At 36.3% G+C, this 23,432-nt stretch overlaps 1 protein-coding gene across 5 annotated transcripts in view; it reads right to left on the bottom strand.

The window, feature by feature from the left end:
* The window catches only part of EIF2AK4 (eukaryotic translation initiation factor 2 alpha kinase 4), a 42,123-nt gene that overhangs the window by 11,277 nt on the left and 7,414 nt on the right, over window positions 1-23,432 (bottom strand). For all 5 annotated transcript variants that reach the window (XR_001412009.1, XR_001412008.1, XM_014941791.1 and 2 more), the window contains exons 5-31: window positions 23,017-23,097; window positions 22,447-22,592; window positions 20,107-20,222; window positions 18,955-19,112; window positions 17,980-18,515; window positions 17,478-17,587; window positions 16,757-16,914; window positions 16,015-16,430; window positions 15,168-15,237; window positions 13,899-13,982; window positions 12,541-12,663; window positions 11,980-12,084; window positions 11,691-11,748; window positions 10,926-11,005; window positions 10,142-10,243; window positions 9,577-9,627; window positions 8,352-8,588; window positions 7,651-7,726; window positions 5,862-5,983; window positions 4,647-4,696; window positions 4,378-4,546; window positions 3,797-3,913; window positions 3,027-3,092; window positions 2,326-2,496; window positions 1,596-1,730; window positions 1,355-1,462; window positions 470-598 (exon numbers count right to left, since the gene is read on the bottom strand). Coding sequence is in view for 3 of the 5 variants with exons in the window: in XM_014941791.1 (XP_014797277.1) it covers window positions 470-598; window positions 1,355-1,462; window positions 1,596-1,730; window positions 2,326-2,496; window positions 3,027-3,092; window positions 3,797-3,913; window positions 4,378-4,546; window positions 4,647-4,696; window positions 5,862-5,983; window positions 7,651-7,726; window positions 8,352-8,588; window positions 9,577-9,627; window positions 10,142-10,243; window positions 10,926-11,005; window positions 11,691-11,748; window positions 11,980-12,084; window positions 12,541-12,663; window positions 13,899-13,982; window positions 15,168-15,237; window positions 16,015-16,430; window positions 16,757-16,914; window positions 17,478-17,587; window positions 17,980-18,515; window positions 18,955-19,112; window positions 20,107-20,222; window positions 22,447-22,592; window positions 23,017-23,097 (3,774 nt within the window). In the remaining 2 variants the exon portion in view is untranslated. The remainder of the gene's footprint in view (window positions 1-469; window positions 599-1,354; window positions 1,463-1,595; window positions 1,731-2,325; window positions 2,497-3,026; window positions 3,093-3,796; window positions 3,914-4,377; window positions 4,547-4,646; window positions 4,697-5,861; window positions 5,984-7,650; window positions 7,727-8,351; window positions 8,589-9,576; window positions 9,628-10,141; window positions 10,244-10,925; window positions 11,006-11,690; window positions 11,749-11,979; window positions 12,085-12,540; window positions 12,664-13,898; window positions 13,983-15,167; window positions 15,238-16,014; window positions 16,431-16,756; window positions 16,915-17,477; window positions 17,588-17,979; window positions 18,516-18,954; window positions 19,113-20,106; window positions 20,223-22,446; window positions 22,593-23,016; window positions 23,098-23,432) is intronic.

Genomic DNA, 23,432 nt, shown 5'->3' with positions numbered 1-23,432 from the left:
GAAATTCCATTTATTAAGGCTTAACTCATGAATTCAGGAATACTACTTGCAGCCCTTACTGAGAGGAAAATTTATTGCCTTGACTGGTACAAAATATGCTTCCGCTTTGTAGCATCCTCACTGGAGCTAAATAGTCTCATTTTAAATTCATTATGTGACTTTACCCCTTGATTTCAATACGCCTTGGACTCCACACTCAGTGGAGAAGATCACTTAATTCCTCTGCACTCTGAGGAGCACATAAAAATCCTCCATTGCACTTCAAAATACCCTGGGAGGTAGAGAGGAAGAACACTGCAAGGCCAGAGAGACTTTCTTAACATTATTGTATCTGAACAGCACTCTACATGCTGAGTTATATGAGTCAGTAACTCAATAAAAACTAGAAAAAAATGAAAAAGGATGGTCTTGGGCTGCAGTAATACTGGAGAACAACAACATAGTTAACACACGGAAATAGATATTCTACCTGGGACCAGTCATACATTATTTCGGCTGGAATTCCTGCAGTCCAGAGTTTCTGAACAATATTGATAGCTCTACCCATTGACATCTGACCAACGCTTACAACCAGCAGGTCACAAGAGCTGATAGAAACCTGAAGGGAAAGTGAAAACAAGGGAGATGATATTAGCCACAAAACCGTATTTTCCCCTTTATAAGGCAGTTAAAGTAACAAAGAAGGATAAAGATATTCATGTTTTTCAAAATGCATCAAGCTGGAATAAAGGGATTACATCCACCTCTTCAGAGCCACAATCTACCTAAGCATGTCTGAAAGTCACTGAAGCTTTATCTTTGATGAAAAGCATCTGCACAGCCTCAGCTTGCAAAGTACCCCAGCCGATTCTCTTCTTCCCTTCCCACTCTGCTTGGTAATGTTAATTTATTCTTATAAAGGAAAGTTAATAAAATTCATATTCCACAACCAAGTGAAATTGTGTGACATTGTATGAAGCACTCCATTTTCTTAAGCTTCCTTCCATCTCCACCTTCTATACTTTTATAGAGGGAGAGGTGGTAGGGGCAAAGTAACACTTAATAGCTAAATATCTACAGTCATGTTCTTCCATCTGAAACAATCCACAGGCTGAGAAAAATGTCCCATTCAAATTAAAAATAAAAGGGCAAGAGCATCCTCTCTTCCCCTAATTCTTATTTTACTAAACAATTCTATGTAGAGAAACACAAAAGCAAACGGCTCATCTTGATGTTTGCTGTCTATTTCAGTATGGTATTATTTTGGAATACATCTGAACATTTTATTTTTTGCCCATCTGTGGCTACAATTAGGTTAGTGAACTGTCAGGAGTAAACAAACACAACCCCCCCACCTCCCAAAAAACAGACTTACAGACTCCTCCACACTGGAAACAGCAGCAGTTATTTTATCTATAGCTATACTGACTCCAACAGCTGAAGGAACCGGTCCTACCATCTGTGGTCCTCTAAATTGTGGAATCTCAAAACCAAAACAGAAACAAAATGGAAGACTCAAACAGTAATCTCTGCAAAATTTCAAAAGGTTTTTTATTTTTTCATGTTTAAAAAAAAAAAAATAAAATCTAAATTCATTAAAAGAGATGACCACGTACCAGATGATCATATCTGCCCCCCGCAGCAAGAATTTCAGGCACAGTTCTTTGTCTTCTTTTGATGTATGCTATGAACTGAAAGATAATGCCATTGTGCTGCTGTATTTTGTAAACTAGTCCCAGATTTATAGAAACCTGTAAAATAAAAATACGAGACCTGTACCAAGACCTGTACTAATTAAATTACCAGTTAATGGTAAGCTGTATGGATTGAAAACACTGTTCTCACATAAGATATATATACAGAAACACTCTTTATCTCCAAAAATTTAAAATACAAGTAAAAATAAGGAAACGATGCTTTAATCTTAAAGCATCCCAAAAGACCTATAGCACAAAACCAAAACAGCAAGCCTCAAGGAAGGTGAAGGAGGCCTTTAGTAGTCATAAGCTTTCTGTATTTTTAAAATATTTATAGTTTGCTTCAAAATTTAAAATTCCTTTATGCTCTAGGTAATACCTTCAGTCTGTGTGTCATTAGACAGAAATAAAGAGACTTCTGACTGGAAGAGGGCTTATTCTTAAAATGCATCTAAAAAAAACCAAAAAAACCCCAAACCAAACAAAGACACAAACAAAAAAAAAAAAATCAATGCCAGTATTATTACTTGCCATCAAAAGACACTGATGTGCTTTTTCTATTCTAAAATATCATTACTTTGTTACCTGGCAAATTACAAGGCCCAGCAGTCTATAAATCATTAACTTACTCACAGTGTATTTTACAAACCTGAAGTTTTATTCCAAGTTGCTTTAACAGACCAATGATTTCCTCTAAATCCTTCATGCCATGTTTCAACAGCTGAGTGACACCTGGCTTTTGTTTTATCATTGTGTTTAAAAATGGAAATACATTACTTGCTTCTCCCTTCTGTTCAATGAATCTGTAGAGACGAGAAAGCTAAAAACAAAAAACAAATAAAAAACCATAGGTAACACCACTGACAGCGCTCACACTGGGTCACATCTAAAAAAAATGAAAAATATCTGACTTGGTGTGAGTAAAATATCTGCCTTTTTTGCTTGTTTTGCCCAGCACCATGTTTTTACCCAGTGAGTTGAGGAAAGGAATGGACAGGCACAAGTCTCATCAGGGTGTCCAGGAGTTAACCTCAACTCTTTATGCACATTCCTCAACATCTGCTGACAATGATTTTTTTTTTTTAAAGTTTCTCTCTGTTTGTTTTTCTAAATAACACTGTACAGTATTCCATTTACTCTTTTATTGTTTCCACAGTCTGAAAATATATGTTTAAAAGAAGGAACAAACTTGGACAGTTGCAACACTGACTTCCAGAGAGAACAGAGAACAAAAATCAGACCACTACTGAACAGCAGATTTAAGAGTTTATTTTTCTTACTCTGGTTGATTGAATTGCAAAGTAAATAAAATATTACTGACTTATGGCAAGGTACAGTGAAATTACTTACACTATTTGATGTGAGAGAAAGATTACAGAATTTGGCTTCTACTTCTCTTTTAGTTAGCTTTTCAGTCTACAAGAGAAACAGATTCAAAGGTATTCAACAAACAAGTTACCAAAAAAAAAAGTTACTGTTGCTGAGAAGAATTAAAACACAACTTTCCAATATATTTAATTAAAGGCTACATTTTTAAACTGCAATAATACTGTAAAAGAACAAAACCAATAAATAACACATTTTCCACCTATCTTGTGGTGAGGCCATATTCAGCTTGGTTTCAAACAGCAACAAAAAGTACCAAAGTACCAATTTAATTGAAAAGCACTTCTTTTTTAGTACTAAAATGCTTACATAAATCAATGAATAAAAGAAGAATAAAATGAAAGGAAATAAAAAAGGCATTTTGTTGGGTTGTAAATGCTACTTTAATTATGCAAATGAATTTAATCTATTTTCTCTGCTTATAAGGTTGAAAAAATCAACATGATATTAAGATACACTTTAAAGCTTTTATTGCATGGCCTACCAGTTCTTACACAGGTGAATAATTTCCTCATAAATACACGTTTAAAAATCATCTTAAAACATCCCAATCCAGAAGTAACAAAAAAGTAATTAATCTAAGTTTACAGTCCAAAGACAGCCAGCCTTTTTGCATGTCAACAGATATTCCTTATGCTGGCAATGTGCTGTTACTCCTCTCTAGAGATAGCTCCACAAAGTAACATACTCTACAGTGAAGACTACAGAGATTAGGTTAACAATTAATATCTTACCACAGCATCATAGAGAATGATGTAAACTTGATTGAGTTTATCCTCTGGTATCCCACAGTGCAAAAGAATAGCTTTCAGTAAGGCAGTGTGGTTTAAGTAAATACTGTAATTTCTTTCCTAACAAACAGTAAAGAAAAAAAAACAAAAGAAGAAAGGAAAAAAAAAAGTTTTCCTTGCACTCCACTTTTACTAAAAAGAAAAAAAAAGGTTTTTCCTAAATATTTAATAATAGTTGAAAACTAACTTCAGACCCCTCATTCCACCACCTTACCTTCCACCTAGAGCTAAAGAATGTTAAGGCTTGTCCTATTCTACAATAATCATTTTTCTGACAGAGGTAGGCTATTTTAATGGTAGTGTAAGGATTTGATTAACATTTCCTGTGCACACAAACCTATTCTTCATTTTAAGTTTACCTATGAAACAAGTTTTTGATTAAATGACAGTGTTCTAGAACTATTGATAAGATGTGAAAACAGTTCTTATAGGATCTACCCTTTTTAAACACATTAGACAAATATTTACTTAGATAAAAATTTTAGGATGGAAAAGAGAGCAAAAGGGATGATTACAGAATCTACCTGTAGTACTGAAAACTCTTGAATGATTTCTGTAATGGCATAGATTGTTTCTGCTATAGGCAAAAAGCTATTTCCAGTAGATGTAATAATGTCAAATGCACACTCTAGGAGTTCTTTGGGATGACAGCGGTCTAACTTCCGAGGTCTGAAAACACGCTCTATACAATATCTAAAGGAAACATTGAAGAATGAATCAGCATCTTCGGTGGTCACTGTCATAGTGTGGCATCTGTGCCATCTGTGCAAAATGTTAGCTCTATGTCCTTTACCTTTTCAAGTTTGATATATTATTTCGAGCTACAAATCTTGCAAAAGGAATCTGAAAAATAAAATACAGGAAAATTGTTGAAACAAAGCACGCAGTCTGACTAGACTCTGAAACTGGGTATGAATTACTACTGTTCAGTAACACTTGTACTCTCACATGTGTAAAAATGCCTTAAATATTTACCATAGCCAGGTAATATTAGTCTAATCACCCTTGCTGCAAATTTTAAATAAAAACATCGTGCCCACCAAGTTCCTAGAAAAGCTTGGAGAAGGATACAAGAACCTTTCTTAATTACCCAAACACATGCAAAACATATCACAACTTGACTATGAGCCTATTAAAATGTACAAACAGGTATTTTGCTGCTTACATAAGGATACAAAAGAGTATTTTTCAATAAATCTTTGAATTTTTTGAAACACCTTTTCTAAAACAAGTAATTTCAATGGAAAGATCAGGTTTTTAGATTCCGTGCAAATCCTTAAGTGTGAACCATACTGTATAGCTTGCTTGATGTTACAAATGCAAATGAAGGGTGAGTTAAAGTGACCTTAAATTAATGAAACAGAATATAAAGTGTGAGGTTCCTTTACTGTCAATAATAAAAGAAATCTATAACTTAAAGCATCTAGGAGTTAAATTAAATGCAAGGTAATTAACTAGGCCAACCTTGCATATAATTGAGTAGTATTGATAGAGGAATCCCAGGTAGTAAAATTTCAACTGCATAAACAGCAATTCCTCTCAAGAGTAGAATGATCCTTGATAACATTTGTTTGAGGAACATAAAGCTGGGTTGTCTGTTACCCACATTCTCTATTAATACTTACACATTAAGAAAGGGATGGGAATATTAGAATTTTTACTGCCCCTCAGAAAACTCTTGACTCTTATTACACACAGAAAAAAAAAAACAAAACAAAACCCAGAAGTGAGATCTATCACATTTGTAATATGGCGTTATTTTCATCTGTGTTTAAAAAAAAAAAAAATAGAGTGGGGAAAAAAAAAATACAGTATATTTCTTTCCTATACAGTCAGGGTTCCAGCTATCAAAACCAGGAGTACAGGAAAGGAAAGACTGAAAGATACACTGCTTCAGCAGTCAGAAGTATAAGCCTCAACCAAATTTATGACTAGTGAATCAAAGGTATCTACAAACACCACAGCACTCCTCAAACACAGCTTTGCCTGTTGAGATGATTCTACTTACTCTGAGGTCATAAGGAAGCATTACCAGCATCCCACTATGATCCATGAAATATGAAGCTTCATTATGTTCATATAATTTTTTATTTCTGGGCATTAGCAGTGGAGTATGCAGCTTGATGGCTCCTGCATAAAACCAGTAAAATACTATTATCTCCCATTTCAGAAGTGGTATCTGCTTTTTTACAAGCTCATGAACAGCCTTGCAGGGTACAGTATCTCAACCAACACATTTTAAAAATTACATTATTTTATATGTCCTTAATAGACTTTCCTCTTCCACCAGTTAAAGAAAGCTATCAAACGACATTTGATGTACTATCTTGCCACGCTTCTTGGGCTCAGCTGGCAGCCCAACAGAGAACTGCCAACTCCACAGCCCCAGCAGAACTCTCACCTTGCCCTCCCTCTAAACACTGCCCTTCACAAAAGCCTGCACATGGAATGGATGAGAAACTCTACAGTCACCACTTTTAAAGTTTTGGTCTAGAGGCACTTCCATAGAGAATAAATACTGTTCAGGTATGTTGCATCCTGTGTCTCAAAAACATATTGGAAGTGTTTATGGTTCACTTTAAAGCCTCACAAATACCATGTTTTGCTTACTGTATTTTGCAACCATCTCTCTGTATGAATCCAGTCTTCACTGAAACCTTACTATTAGCAATAATATTGCTAATAATTGAAAAATACCTTCTTGTTTTTAATCCCCTCCTGATTCTCAAACAGCTATTTCATTATAGAAGCTTTACTCACGTCTTTAATTAGATTTCAACATAAGCATTTAAATCAGGAAAAAAAGCAGCCCCAAATACAAGGAAATTCTTCTATCCATTACCGATGGCAGATACAATCTAATGGAAAAAATATATAACCAAACCCTCCCAATTTTTTCCCAAAAGAATTAAAACATCTCTAATATGCTGACACTCTCCAAAGTCTGTCAAACTGTAAATGGGGGTGGAAAGCAAGGGAGCCACTTCTCCTTACTTGACTTCACATTTCTCAGTTTCTCATTCTTTCATATTGTCAAAACCTGATCATGCTTAATCATATTATGGTATATTAGGAAATCTCTCAGTTTCTATTTTAAAATTCTTGGCTTTATATAAAATAATATCATGAATGCCTATAAAAACAATACAATTTACAATATTTCAAATGTGACAGTGTATGCATAAATTTTCTTCCTCTCTTAAAAACTAATTTAAGCAAATACTATTACTAATGCTGGGATGCAGCCCTGGAAAGAAAAACCATAAGAGACTATTAAACACCATGATACCAGCTCTGGCTTGGGAAGTTCCTGAACAGCAAATCATTGCTAGAAGCAGTACCACAGAAAGTATCACGATCCACTTGCTCTGTTTTCAGAGCAGCTCCTGGGGCCATTCCTATTCTGGCTATGTTCCTCTCCAGAGAGAGGTTACTGTGCTACATGGATGCTTGGTCTTCCATCTTAGACCTATCCTTATATTTAAATCTAGATTTTACATTCCCTACCTCTAAAAGCCCATACAGACTTATCAAAGCCAAATACATTCAAAGACATACTTGGGATTTTCACTGCTCTTTCTACAGAAAACTTGTATCATTCAGATCTGAAGTTAACAGCTATTACTGGGATACCACAATAACAGCAAAAAACAACGGAAAACTTCAAATGATACACAACTACGGAACATACTGTCTGGACTCATGTGACAGCAGTAAAACCATTCAATTTTCTTAAATCTATTCAGTGACACAAAAAAAAAAAAAAGAAAGTGAACAACTGTTGTAAACACACCCACCGTGTCTTTTAAATATCCGGCTGACAACCTCACATACATGCTGCTGTATCTTGGCTGCCCAAATAGAAAAACTACCCTGAAACCATCACAAATAAGAAGTACATATATAATTCACATGCCACGAACACTCCATGTAATACAAGCAATCATTCCATGTAATACAGGCAATAAACATTCTGATATCTCATCCCACTGTAATAAATTGCAATGCTATCACAGTAAAAAATAACTACAGCTATACAAAGCATTATTGTACTGTGTTACCTTGTATTTCTGTAGATTCGGAAAGACTCCAGAGTTGAGAAACTGAGAACAATTACTTTGATTGCCACAATTAGAAAGGGAAGAAAACAGTCACAGGCAACACATTCTGTTGGCCATCAGATGCAAGTACCATCAGTTTGACAGAAATTAAGGGTGAAGAAAGTAATCATTTGGACAGAAACTTAACACTTTAGCTGCTACAATCAAAACACTACTCATTTTGTCATTGAAGAATGAATGTAAGTTTCAAATAGGAAGTGGTAATTCAAGCCCACATAGTGCAAATCTGTAGCTTTAAATGGAAAATAACATGAAGGTTAATCTTAAGAGATAATGCAATTCTCTCAAACATGTTTTGAGTTTACCCATAGAAACTTTTTTTTTTTTAAAATCAAACACAGGAAAAAACCCCACACATCCCCTAAACACCTACAAACCTTCAGTATATCACTGTCATAGGTATAGTCTATAGCAGGAGATATACGCTGTGAAAATATCTGACTCATCATAGTGCGGTAGGCCTTTCCGTCCACGTTGGCTAAGGTATGGTGGAGCACTTCGTGGAGTTCAGACTCTTCCATTTGTGGTGGTGGAAGATGTTCACTTTTTAACAGCTCCACAGCTGTTGGTCGTGCTGCAGGATCATGGTTCAGCAGCCATGTAATAACTGACCTCTACAAATTAAATCACAATTTTATAGTTCAGAAAACTTTATGTATTAGCAGTATTTACGACAAACTTCTTAGTCACATACACTAATAAAAAATTATGAGACTCCACAGGGGACAAAAAAGAAAGCCGGATCTAAATCTTTGGGGTGGATATTCTTTGCTTATTAAATTCTAAGTATCTTTTATTGAGTTACTATCTGAACAAAATTTACTAAAACACAAAAATTATTCAAAATTTATCTCTTGGGATGACAAAACATGTAATAACCTATTGTTGTTCGATGTTATGCTAGCTCTGGCATCTCTTTACTAACAATACTAAGAGGAAACAGAATCACAGGCACAACAAGAAAGATTTGAGAGTCACAGATATCAAAGAAGGGGACATTTTCTGGGCGCATTTCAGTAAAATGTACAAGACTGAAGCATTTTTATGGTACCCCTAATAGGCACATTGCTGTTCTGCAGGTATAACAGACAAAAAACTAATGGTAATGGTCCATGAAAGAGTCCACTAGCACGAGGAAAAAACATTATCTAGATGGTGCAGGAAAGATTACACAGCTCTTTATCACTTCACTTCCCTGCCACAGAAGCATCCAGAGCAGTTTTTTTTTCAAACTCAGAGCAGCCTGTTTAGCTTGTACATCTCTTTTTGTTTAGTGACACAGATTTCAAAAGTTTAGCTTAAGGGTTCGACAACACATCTGCTATTTGTCTGAGCCTAAAAAAATATGAAAATTGTCCCTCAGAGCTTGAAAGGTATGCCAGTGAACCCTGCATTTCCTTATGACTGCGCTCAGGGCATTTTGTTGGTAAGTGTAGTTCCTCATCAACTTAGTATATTCTTTTGTGGTTTTTTTCGTACTTTGTTCTAATGTCATGTAATAAGAACTTGGCAGAGATTACAAATTTAAAATGAAGTGGGAGAAATAATAATTAACATTTCTTGACAGGGATTACCTAACAGTTAAAATGTCTTCAAAATTACCTGCTTTGCATTCTTGACTTCATCGAAGTCTTTAGGAAATACAATACTGGGCTATAAGAAAAACAAACAACAAAACAAACAAAATCCACATGTGAATTATAACAGACAGTCCAGCTTGCTCAGGTTAGTCTTATTTTTAAGTTCTATGTATCTAAACAGAGAAACTAAGCATTTTTATTGCCCATGAGGGGAAGTAAGGGAGGGGGGGAGCAAGGGCAGGGGGAGCAGAAAACACATGGCAAATTTAGTCTGAGGAGCTAACAGGAATATGAATGTCACTAAAACTCTTTATGATGTCTTGTAAAATGAAGATACAATCTATAATCATGGGCATTTATCAACAACACTGACTGAGGTAATACCATTAAGAAACCCACTGTGCATTAAGGGAATGTCAGTACCAGCTCTAATTTTATTCTTCGCTATTCATTATGTACCCTATAATTTTTTTTTTTAAAAACACTTCCTGCGGAAACATTTTTCCTATGATGGACATTTTACATCCTTTTACTTCTTTTAACAATTTCATTCACAGAATTAGTATCTTTTATATCTGCACACTTACCAGTCTTAGCTGACCAAGAACAAAGATCCTTTCTGATGCAGTGCTCATGGGATGGTAAGACATTTCAAAGAATATTATACCCAGGCTGAACAGGTCCACTTTCTAAGAAAGAAAAGAAATGGAAACTTAAATTTAATATCTCTGAATTCTCTGCAGAAGATGACAGCAGAGAGAAAAACAACGTTTTGGTTAAATTTCACAGTACATTACAGCCAGAGAGAGGGGTGCGATATTTTGAGGTGTGGTTTGTTGCTTGGTTATTTTTTTAATTTTTGTTAGAAAACACAATCCATTAGAGTTTGGTAGACATCACGGCACCACCATGATGTAGAATCCCTTCCACTTCGAAAGCATTCTTGCTTTGAAATTCAGCTCATCTCTTCATATAAAAATGATCCGCTGTTAATGAAAAAATGAACCCCCACCCCAAAATCAGTCTAGGAATCCAGGAGAGCAATACATATTTCTGAATATGACATTTTGCCTTAAGACTGTAAGATTTCTATCATATTTATTTATAAAGGTCCTCCATGATTACCTGCTCTCAACTTGAAGTCACTTGCACCTGGTCATTGTCACAGCACTGGCAGAAAAACTGACTATCCCACATCCTTCTAACCTTGGTCTCCTCTCAGAGGAATATTTCCCATTCCCTTGCTTATGGCAGCAGTCCCACCGCACCCTGTTCCACCTTGAATTCACCTTTGTTTAGCAGGAATGACATAAATTGTAGCTGGTACCTTAGATCCCATGATACCTTTTTACTAGGTCTACTTAATCATACCTGATTGTATGTAGACTTCGTGCTTCCTTGAACCTCTGGGCTGACATACAGCGCAGTGCCAACCATCCCTGTCAAATTACCTACGTGGCAAAGGATGAGAGAATTAGTTTTGAGAAAGTGGGAGAAATGCAGCATCAAGAAAAAACCCTCTCATCGTTTATCCTCATTTCTTCTAGGTTGGAATGCAGTCCTTACTGAGAAACCCCCCAGTCGAGAACACTTGGCAGAACAGACAGTCCTTACCTTCACATGTCAAGTATCTGTGTCTGTCTACAGCATCTAAACCTATTACTGCTTCACAGAATTCTAATAGGTAAGCACACAAGTGATACAACTAAATTTCACTTCCACTGTACTCATCTTAAGACACATAAAGTCTTCTCAAAACACAAAATTCAACCTATTACAGAAGGTATCAAAAAACCCCCAACCAACCAAAAATCCCAAGTCTTGAAATCGTCATGTACAAGCAGGAAAAGAGGAGTGCAAACGGAACATTTATACAGGATCTCTATATGCCTCACTATGAGAAAATCACTGATCTATGGCAGAAGGCTAGCAGTGGCAGCAAATTAATGTTTAGATAAGTGAAAACTCCCGGATTATACGTAACACATCTACCCTGAAGTAGGTGGTTGCTTCCCCCCCACAATATAAGAGGTTTTATTTTCAAAGAACTAAAGGAATTTCTAATAGAGTATACAAGATTGCAGAACACAAATGTTTGCTTAAAGTAATTTAGAATAAGCTACTTTGTAAACTAACCTGATGGGTCAGACGTAGCAAAACTGTCTGAGGGATTTTCTTCTTGTTTAGAGACCACCTGAAATCATGAAAACAGACACCTGAAATGCTCCTATTGACTTTTCTTGCCACTTTGGTTGGCAGTACATGGGTTAATTCTAGAACCTTAGAAATAAAAAAGTTAATGGCATTTGCAATATAAAGTTCAATGAGCACTATACTTTTATGTTTTGTTTTCATCTTTCATGTTAATACAACACCAATTTCAAGTTTGTGGGTTTTTTTTTCATTCACTTTCAACTATACTTACTGCATTTGCTGGATGATCTGTAGCTAAACCAAAATCACCAATTTTGACATGATCATCTGAATCTAGAAATATGTTCACAGGTTTCAAGTCTCTGTGGATCATTCCCTGTTACAGCAGGAAAAAAAAAAAAAGACCCACAGAATATTAATCAATAAACACAATTCAAAATAAAACTCTCTTTATAATAGACTGGAAAATCATATTGCATACTTTTATCACAGTGGGAAATCTACTGCATTAAGTCACTGATGATTAATTTTGAAGTAAGAGTATAGTCTGTAGCCCAGAAGCTAGAAACAATTTTCAGTGCTACCAGATACCTAACAAAACATTTTTAAAGATGGTCAAACTTCTGTGACAAAGGGAAAAACCAAAAGTGCTGCATTATAAAAATTCAAGTTCACGATAAAATATTCTAAACCCCTAGAACAGATTAATAATGGAAAGGGCAAGGAACAAACCTTGCTAATAAATGTCCAAAAATGAACAGAGTATGAAGAAACCCATAAAGAAAGAGGTGGAACACAGCATGGACAGGTCATAACTATCATATTCACTGACCTTTTCATGGATGTAAGCCAACCCATCTAAAATTTCTCGGAAAAGTCTCCAGAGCCGACTGGTGTCTTCATATAACCCTTGGTCAATAGTATCCCTTAATGTGCTCTTTTCACAATACTCCATCTTCAGTTGTGCATATGGTGGGGACAGAGGGAAGAAACAGCAGTTTTGACAAGACAAGAGACCATCAGAACCTTGTATCTCTGTACATATTCATGCCTGGTCCTCTAACACACAGTTCAGGAGCAAATACTATCACCAAAACATTCAACTGTCTGGAATTCTCCTGAGGGCTGGCTTTTAGCTTGAAAACATGCATTAACTTATATGGGTCCTATCCCACCTTCTGGGACAACGATACTAGCTTGTAGAGTAGCATATTCTCTAAAATAAATGTTAAAAAAAAGGTGAAACCAGCTGAACCACAATGTCTGTTTAAACCACACCTTAAAGAATCTCTGGCTTATTTTACTTGGAATCTTAACTGCTTATATTATGAATATACAGAACATATGTAGACAAGCTTATTAAAATCTAATTCCATCTAATTGCATCCTTCTTCTAGACAAGCTTTAGCATTAAGCCTGTTATAAAAAAAATGCAGATCACCACAGAACAGTTAGCTATGATAGTCAACTTCCCCCAGAAACAGTCTAACTCCTAACACAAAGGCGGTGTTATTACTAGTAAAGCCTGAAGTTGCAAACCTGCAGGAATTTTATTTTGTGTCTACTGTTAGGGCCATACAATGGCTTTGCAAATTACTGTTTTCTGTTAAAAGAAAGTGCATACACAGTATAGTGCCTTTGAAGAGAATGAGGAAGTTTTCTCAACTGTGAAATACAACTTCACATCTGGAAGTTACCATAGTACACTTCAACTCCCCATTGGGAATGAACACCATAACCAAACTCAAGAACATCAGCCACAGTGTTAAGGGGTTGGGGTGGTTATTCTAAACAAATAACAGGGACAGGGCAAAACAATGCTTTGGAAGCCACGACTCAAAAAGGTTGGTTGGTTGGGCTGTTCTAAGGCTGGGTCAGGAGCTGCTAACTTTTACTTGTACACAAGCAAGAACAGTGTGCAGTAACATTACACACTATGGCACTACAAAACTTTGCTCTCTCCAGGCACCCCTACAGAGCCTCAGAAGGCACAACAAGCCACATGTGCCACACGGAGCCTTCCACCAGCCCAGCCTTTCAGAAAACCTGTCTGTTGCAGAACCACCACTGAACTTAGTCTTATTTGCATTTTTTAAAGGTCATTACTTTTCCCATGAAAACCAGCATTTAATCTCTGCAGGGTGGAATAAAAAAATATCCTTTTATCTGAAAATGCAAGCACATTTGTACCTGGATGTACAAGTAATGCGCTGTCTGAATGACCTGTGCCCTGTCTTCCCCTCCATGGCCATTCTTCTCATTGCCTTCTTCATCCTTGATCACAATAAAAGTAACAGAAGAGTTAGCTACAGGAAGACACACAGGGTTTTTTATGCATGCTACTATTTTTTAATGGGTGGAACACATTGATGAGAACTCACTTTCTACAGCTAGGCTTGAATAACAGCAAAATCATATATTGACATTTTTGTAATGACACTGTTTCTAAATAAACTAGAAAAACAGATGTGATGCAACTCTGGTTTTCAAAGTGAGAACAAGTAACGTTTTGCCACCATTAGACACTGGAGGGAAAACACTCCAGAAGACCTGGTTGAAACCTAAATCTCAAAAGCGTATAAGGTTTAAAAAACAAACAAACAAACTTTTGAAGCTAAAATATACAAAGCTTTCTTAATACAATCAATAATCAAGCCCCAGGCCAACCGATAATTTTGATATAGTGTATACATAGTGACAAAATGCACTGCCACATGATTAAATGATATATTGAAAGCTTTTTCATGCCAATGTACACTACAACAGAAAAAGGAAGGAGATGAAGCTTTAATAAGAACATTTTGCAGTTGATCAGGATTGGCAATGACAGATTCTAGCTGGTGTAGAAAACTGTGCATTAGCTTTCCAGTGATACAGTGCACTGACTGCTCACAGCAAGTGCTGTGGTACAAAATATTATAGTCAGCTAAAACCTTACACATTATCCTGATTTCCCATCTTTCTGACTGCTAGCAACACGTATTGTCACCACTTTCAAAAGAAGTGGCCAGTAAGAGCAAATATATCAGTTTACACCATCTAAAATCAGAACAGAATTGCAACTTCCAAATGATTTAAGACAAGCCATATGGTCAACTGATAAATCGCGAACATACTGAAGTGTTAAACTTGCAATAACCAGGCTCATGACTATAAAGTGCAACTCAAATTTAGCTCAATGTACGCTGTGGGAAACAGAGTCCAGAGTAGCTGCATCAGACTAGGATTGCTATGGAATGCAGCTCATGATGGCACAACATTTACTCTGATGGAATGTAACCTTACATGGTATGGAATGCAGCTCATGATGGCACAACATTCACTCTGACGGAACGTAACCTTACATGGTTCTTCTGCACTTACACCAGCAGTGAACCAAAGCTTTCCAACTGACCTGTTTGCTTGTCAAAGATTATTTTATGATCTTTTCATTTGCACTAGCTTTATCTTTATACTTACTGGAGGATGACCTTTACTGTTTTCATCCTCATTATCAAAAATTATTTCGCTGTCAGAATCCGTGGTTGGCCTGATTAAAGAAAAAAATAACACAAAAGTTTTGGTTTTTCTTGAATAAATATACCAAGAAATATTGTCAGAATCCGTGGTTGGCCTGATTAAAGAGAAAGAAAAAAATAACACAAAAGTTTTGTTTTTTCTTGAATAAGTATTACCAAGAAATACTTACTAAGAAATCTGGAAACTATTTGTGGAAAAAAAGAGAAAGTCTAAGCTCCTACTGAAGACCTTCCATATGCCTTACACAAAAAAAGCAAAACAAAACCAAACCCAAAGAAGTATCCTGCTTGCAAAACAACACTTCCTTTGACAGCCCAGTCTCTTAAAGGAAAGGTATATATTTGCACCAGTAAAAATTAATTCCTATATTCAATAAGCAAAACTGAGACAAGTTTACTTACCTGCTTAGACAAAAAAATCACTATGAGTGAAAGAACCACTCCATACACAGGGGCAGGTATGGATTATGTATATTTCTCTGTTACTGTTTATTAAAAACTTTAGTCTCAAGATTGGAAAAGACAATGCAGTAAACAGCTATACATTCTGACAGAAATGATAAGAAACTTCTAGAAGCCTAAATCAAAATTTTCCTCTTACACTGATAGTTTTTAGCTACAGATTTTCCTCTCCCTGGCCATCTGACTGCTGGCAAATACACTGTTATTGAACCAGGGGACAGAAACGAAAATGCAGTGAGTTATCTCTGACAAAAAAAGGTGAGAATAAAAGACACACTTGCCAAATCCAACTCTGCTCACGTTCCCTACAGTGCAAGCCAACTTACAGAAGTGAATGCGAGAACACCCCATCACCGTCATCATCATCATCATCACTGGACTCCTGGTCAGCTCCACTGAATTTGTTGCTGGAGGATCTCTCACATGAAGTACTCCACTCAACTGAACTTGTCAAAACCGGAGGAGGAGCGTTAGCTTCCACATCATTTGTCTCCTCAGTTGTAAGGATGAAGAGACCGGCTTTGGTGGGCATCCTTTTCTCTTCGGATGTTTCAGATGATGACACAGTGGAAACAGGACTTTCATGTTTTTCTATCCAAGCATTGTAATACCTCACAATATTCTCATGGTTCAAGCGGGAAAGTAATGTTACTTCCCCCTTGATCCTCCGAAACTGCTTGCTGGCAGGGTTTATTCGGATACGTTTCACAGCATAATAACAACCATCAAGCTTATTTCTCACCTGCAAAATTTAAATAAATCTGAAGTCAAATGATTGTAAATGTGTTACCAAGGAGAGCCAGAAGTAGAATAATTTCTTCCTTCCACCTGGGAAATGACTACAACTCAAATGCAAGCTTCCCCATACCGACAGGCTTCTCCCCAGACTCCCAGCAACCCTTCACAAAACTTATAAGCCTACTGAATTCCAGATAAAAACCACATCACAGGCACAGCACACTAGAAAAGAATAAATAAAACCATGCAAACATTCAATATATCGTTCTGCTTCAAACAAACACATCCTGAAAAAGGATTCTATAGAGGGAAATCATTTTTGTACCACACCTTGATGACTGCTCCAAAAGCCCCTTTACCAAGTAATTTTAGTTCTTCAAACTCATTGTAGTAGCGTGAAAATTGTCTCTGTGTCTCTGTGAAGAATGAAGCACTGGATATCTGACTGCTGGGTACAACTGTCTCGATGCAATCTATACCTGCTGAATCTGTAATAAGGACATCAAAATTACCACCACTGGCAGCATGGGGGCATGGGGACAAAGCACAAGGGACTAGCAAATTACCACCAGGAAGACGACAAAAAATGAAATAACTTCAAGTGCAACTAAAACTTAAAATACAGAAGTGCTCTGCTGTGTAGAGTTAAGCTCTAGTACAAGCATAAACCTTAATACAGTTTTTAATTACTACCATTAATTATAGTGGACAAAGAAAACTGATTTAACAAGAACATGACAAGAGAAGTCTCATCAGAACAGCAACTTCCAAGGACAAAGCTACATCTGACATTCACACCATGCAGGAGGTGGACGAATCTACAGGCTTAATCAAAGCATCAGCTGCTTCTGATGCTTTAACAGAGACAACAGAGGTCTGTCTAGCCCAGCTAGTCATAGATATAAAAGCTAGTATGATCTTTAACTTCTAGGTTAGTTAATATAAAACACTTGTGCAGTTCTGTGAAGCTCTAGCCAGCTCACTTCTTCTGTTACTGCAGGCATGTACTCCACTTATTTAGCGCAATACAGAAAGAACCCAAGCTGCTTACCATCTAGATTTTCTTCAGCTACAGGTATTTTCATTTGTGGAATGTTTATAAAACTATGTTGTAACAACTGCTGAGGAGTCCATCTCTCCTTATCTTCCAAGCAAACACATCTGTTAGCAAACCAAGAAAAGAACTGTTCAAAGCTGTATTCTGGCCTAAATGTTCAAAGAGGTCTTGAATATTTAAGAAATTATCACCTTTATCATTCAGATGGGAATTGGAAGCAAAGACAGACTAAATGACTTATCCACTGTGACACACAAAATTGGTAGCAGGGCAGAGAAAAGAGCATCAGACCTGTTCTTCCGAAGCCCAGATTAGCAGCCTGAGACATGAGTGAGCATCACTTCTTCTCTCAAAAACTATGACTAGCAACACAGGGGAATTTAGCTGTTCTTTCAAAAAAAATGTTTAAGTCTTTAAAAAAAAAAAAAAAGAAAAAAAAAGAAAAAAAAAGAAGAAAAGTCAAAGACAAAAAGATAGAGGAACACAACAAACATACTTTTCCAGAAAGTCTTGGAAGTCAGCAGGTAAATTGGTAGGAACAGCAACTGGATACTCCTTGGTTACTTGGCCCTGGCTGAGTGAAAGCAGAAGCAAGCCCAGACTCCATACATCTCCTTTTTTTCCAGGTTTGGTGGGAAGACCATCCTCACTAAATCGCACTTTGGTTTGCTCAAAAACATCTGCTTTGCAGATATCAGCTAAGCGTTTGGAAATGCTGTAGTCTGTCACCTTGATGTTTCCTTCAGCATCTACCAGGATACTGGAAGCACAAAGAACTTTGTGCACTACTGAATTATTGTGCAAGTAGTCAAGAGCTGACAAGATCTGGGTCGCGTAATGGCGTAACTGCTCAATTGGAACTGGAGTCTCTTTGTTTAAGTACGTAGAAAGGCTGAAACCACTTATGTGCTCCACTAAAATGTCCACCACAATTGAATCGTCCCGTTCTTTAAGGTTCATACATTTATAATGTACTATGTTTGGGTGACTTAGCTTCACCAGTGAGCTGAACTCTGTTTCTGCACCCTGAAGCTGTTAGAGAAACACAACATAACATGCATTGTGTCATATCTCATGAACACACCACAACTAAAATATATAACATATACAAAATACATAAAAAATATATGACATTCTCATCCTTTTCTGGAAAGAAAGTATTGTACACAAGGGGTAAGAACAACAGCAGTTTCTGCCAGGTAAGCTCAACTCTCTCTTTCTTCAGAATTTTAATGTTTTATTATTTTATTTATGCATACTTGCAAATACACTTTCTTGCATTTATAATATTGTAAATGAACTCCTGAATACCCCAATACACCCATCTTCTTCTGTGGTGCAGGTACTATAAATAAACATCAGCATTTTCAAGCTCATCATCACCCTCTCAAGTTTAATATGAACTAGCAGCCTCAAGAAAAGCACTGAACCCCACCTAAGCTTTAAGCCAAACACAAAATAAGGGCATTACCTGTTTCTTACACTTCTCAACCTTTTCTATTTCATGCGATGTAAGAAACCTTCCCATCTTTTTTTGCCAGTGCAGAACCCATTCATATATTAAAACAAAGTCTCCACTGCGAATTTCCAAGGCATTGTAGACTGATTTACCAAGCTGTTCATCCCTGCCTATACATAAAGAGAGAAGAGGAACATGGCTTCAGTTCTGTCTAAGGACTTGGTGAGAGCTCGCGCAAATGCTAAACAAACACCAGTAAGCCTGTTTTCTACAGTTTCAGAAACACAAACCTACTTACAAGTAAACAAGATGCATACATATCATGGTAGGTAAGGAAAATATCAGATATGATGAAACTGAATGCTATGTAGCAGTTGCCAAATGAAAGCAATAGCACATTGGCAAAAAACTGCTCCACATTTTAAAGAATTTCAGGTTTTAATAAACGAACACTCCTCCTGCTGAGTAAATGCTGAGCTCTACACACAGTAACATCATTCTTCATGTTCAAACTGGAAAATAATAAAATTCTCTTTGCTCCAGAGTCTTTCAGGCTGTTCATCCTACCACCGAGGGAGTGCTATGTTGAAAATGAACACTGACAACATTTGATGGTCCACTCATGCGGTCACTTCATGAAGCCTTTCAGCTCTCAAAGTCTCCTATCGTTGCCTGTATTTACATTTTTGCTAAAACCACTGCTTTTATGCCATAGCTATCAGCAGCAATGGAAGGACAGTAAGTATGCATTTCTAACCCGTGCTTATCACTGGTTTCACATGTTACTGAAAATTAAACGATTTCTTGCTTGGTAATCATGTGTATCTGACAAGCTATTTAAATTTAAAAGCAAATAGTTTTCAGTATTATTTTAGTTAGGGGAGAGGGGGTGGGATTTTTTGGTATGGCTACTGAGTTATGAAATTGTATCTGGAAAAGCTTTTTTTTTTTTTTTAAACTTAGAACAGTCCTAACAAATACAAAGTATTTACCACAAAGTAACTTCTCCTATTACTCTCTCCCACTCGACTGTGACATTTCACACTCCACAACACAATTCTCTCCACCCTTGCTGTTTGTACCTCATAACATTAAATTCTCCCTCTCAAAAAGAGCAACAGCCCAAACCCCAGTATTTCAAGCTGCAATGGTAGTTTTGCTTACCTAGACATTTTCCTTTATGAACAGTAAGTTGTCCAGAACCACTTGTGCTGAAGTTCAAAACTTCATAATTTCCAGGGGACTCTTCCTTATTACTAGCAGAAAACTGGCGTTCTCGTCTGCAATGTGAACAGAATATTTTTCTCCAACCCAAAAGGATAGTATTGTTATAGCCCTAGCCTCCAAAGATACTGATTGTGAAAAAGTATTAGCTTTCAGAGACTTCTGCATCCAATGATAATATCCACTGATTTCACAGACACTGAGTTAGTGCAAAGATATGTTTGACTAGAAATCCAGCATTTTAGCAGCAACTTTATGCTGCACTGGGTCTCTATATTCAAAGCCAGGAGTTGAATCCAAACCTTAACTTCTGCATCTTCAGATGACACTCACAGTAAACATACTACAGCTCTGAAAAATATGTAAGTTTGACTTCATTTGCATTCTCTTTCAAAACATTACAAAAAGAAAATAAATGGAATTTCGAAAATTCATTCCTGCTTTAGCTTAATTATTTTTCCTAACTTAAAATGGGTTTCCCATTTGCCTCCTTTACTACTCTAAACTCCGCCTTCAAGGAAAGAGAAGTTTTGAAAAAAACTTTCAAAGCAATTATGATTAGGGTGTTTCTTCTCATGTACATGTGTGGAGCTGCACGTGAGATCGGAAAAAACCTCAAGACCTCTAACCCAAATCAACCTCCATTACTTCTTGGTACAATCCATTTCAAAAAATAGAAATATCACCACTGCAAGAATACTGTCCAAAATAAATGTAATCATGTATAGTGATCATAGGAGTTTAGGAAGGGTAATGTAGCAGCTCTTTCAAAATATTGAATTTATTAAAAAAAAACAAAAAAGGTAAAATGCACTACACAGAAAGGAGATGCCACAGGGAACTTGTAAGAAGTTCCTTATAAAGAAAAATAGACAAAAAAAAGCATCTGGCTTTCCGAATTCAAATATATTTTATAAAGGAAATTATTTTATATTTTAATAATCTTCTAAAAGTTTGTGTCCCAACAGCCAAAATTTCAAGCTTCATAAACAGATAAAAACATAACACCACGCTTCTTGTGAAAAGACACCTCAGAAAACTAAGCACGACTAGCTTTTGCTTAATTCTCCAAACATGGCATGATGAGAAGTTTCAACATTTCAAAATCCTTTGTGATGATTTTCACCATTGTTAAAATAAGTAACTCTGCCTCTTTGGGTTTTCTGTTGGGTTATGATTTTTTTTTTTTAAATAAGAACATACATTAACTTTCCACACAAATTCTTACATTGTAAGTCCATGGTATGTGTTCTTCATTAAAGCATAGTAACAAACTTTTGAGACACTTTTCTTGTTCCACAAGCACAGACAATGTCTCATTTTGTTACAGTAAGATTAGCAAGAAGATCGCAAGAGAGATTAATGGACTATCAAACACTGTACAGAAACAACTGCCAAATATGATGTGGGTTAGGCAGATGGAAGAGATGGCAGCAAGAGTCAAAGTAGGATAGATCAAAGAAAAATCTTTTGCTTCAGGTACCTAGTGTTGCTGATAAATGATGTGAAAACAATTTTGAAGTCTACAGACAAGAAAAAAATAATCGGAATACACTATTTCCACTAAGACAACAGTCCAAATAACAAGTCATTGGCGCAATCTGAATCAAAACTAGGAAGGTTAGTAACAGGATATCTCAACTGTCTTTGACAGTTATATCAGCTATGAACACAGGAAGGGGGAAAAATACAATAAATCAAAGAAAACCCCAAACAACAAAAATCACATACCAAAACAAAACTCCCAACCTACCTATATCATCACCAATTCTAACCCAGATGAGTTATGTACCAACAAAAGAATCCTTCAATAACTCTAATCTTCCCTCCAAGTTTCTCTGCACATGCAATCAGCATTATCTGATTCTCCAACAGGGAACTTTATACCTTTGTATGTTTGCAGTAAACGTTTTGAAATGGATATAAGCTTCAATTTCTTGTGCTATTACAAAATTTTCATTAGCTGATTTAAAATATTTTTTCTGTGATTGCCAGTATATTGCATACCTTTAAGAAACTAAAGAAGGCCTGAATATAACTTCCAATGATTGCAAAATACTTTCTAAGGCAAATTAAGGGCCAAGCTGACTCTCTTAATTGGAAAATTCCTAAATTATCCATAGGACATGAATTAGTTAAACCATGCCAAATGAAGTGGGGGAGGAATGAGAGGGGGGAGACCAAAACAAACAGCTGAGCAACTCTCTTGCCTCCAAATTTCACTTTGAAATCAAATGCTTGTGCAAAAAAAAAAATCCACATGCAAACTGAGACACTTACTTTGAACGTCCAGCTGAATTTGTGCGGTGTTTATTATTCACTCCATGTTCCAAACTGCTCCCATTGACACTGGAAGTAACTCTACATCCTGCATCTTTCCTCTGAGCATTTTCTTGACTTGTCAGAGCAGCGATTTCCAAACGTTCCTAGATGCCAGGATAAACACCAAATAAGTACAGAAACTGCTCCTACCCTCAAAATATGCGTGTACTTGACTATCATTCTATAAAGTCACTTAGATCACAGAAGAAATAGGTTTTTATAACAAAGCTACATACGAAGCAGTGGAAGAAGTGCTGAGATTTAGAAAATGGCTATCAGCGCTGTCCATGGGCAAGAATATAAAGATTCTTTACAATGAAACTGGAAACATTTACATACTAGCTTTTTTCTATGTCTGTTTGAAAACATCCATTTCAGTATACTTAAGATTCTAATATATTATATTATTTTGTCTTACAGTTCATTTTATTCCAGAAATAAACCCCATGTAATCAAGCACCTATTTTAACCTACATCTATTAGAAGCACTGTGTGAATGGGTTTTGCACGCCAGCTCAGAAACAATACCTGTTTGGCAATCTCTTTCTTTTTTCTTTCTTCTCTTTTCTCTTCCTCCCTTCTCTGAATTTCTTTAAGGATTTCACGTTGCTGAAATGAATTTTGGTCTTGTTAGAGACGCAACAGTACGTGCAATATAACTGCTAATCCTACCCTGGTTTAAAAAAAAATCAAACCAAAAAATACATTGATGCTGATTTTCCAAAAGTGTTGAAGATGACTTGTGGCTCTCACAAGAATAATAATAATAAAAAAAAAAGGTCAAATTAGCTCTCCTCAAGAATCAATTGTATGCTAAAGGAAAACAGAACTGTTGACAAAAGAAAATTACTTCTACTGACAGACCCAACAATAAAGTTTCATACTCAGAAAAGACAGGAATAAGTTAAAACACTCTTTAAAAAAAAACAAACAACAAAAGCCAA

The sequence above is a fragment of the Calidris pugnax genome, unplaced genomic scaffold (assembly GCF_001431845.1).
Source record: "Calidris pugnax isolate Ruff unplaced genomic scaffold, ASM143184v1 scaffold56, whole genome shotgun sequence".
In the NCBI taxonomy this organism is placed as follows: domain Eukaryota; kingdom Metazoa; phylum Chordata; class Aves; order Charadriiformes; family Scolopacidae; genus Calidris; species Calidris pugnax.
Note: the sequence above shows the minus strand (reverse complement) of the source record. Positions and strands in the feature narration are given on the sequence as shown.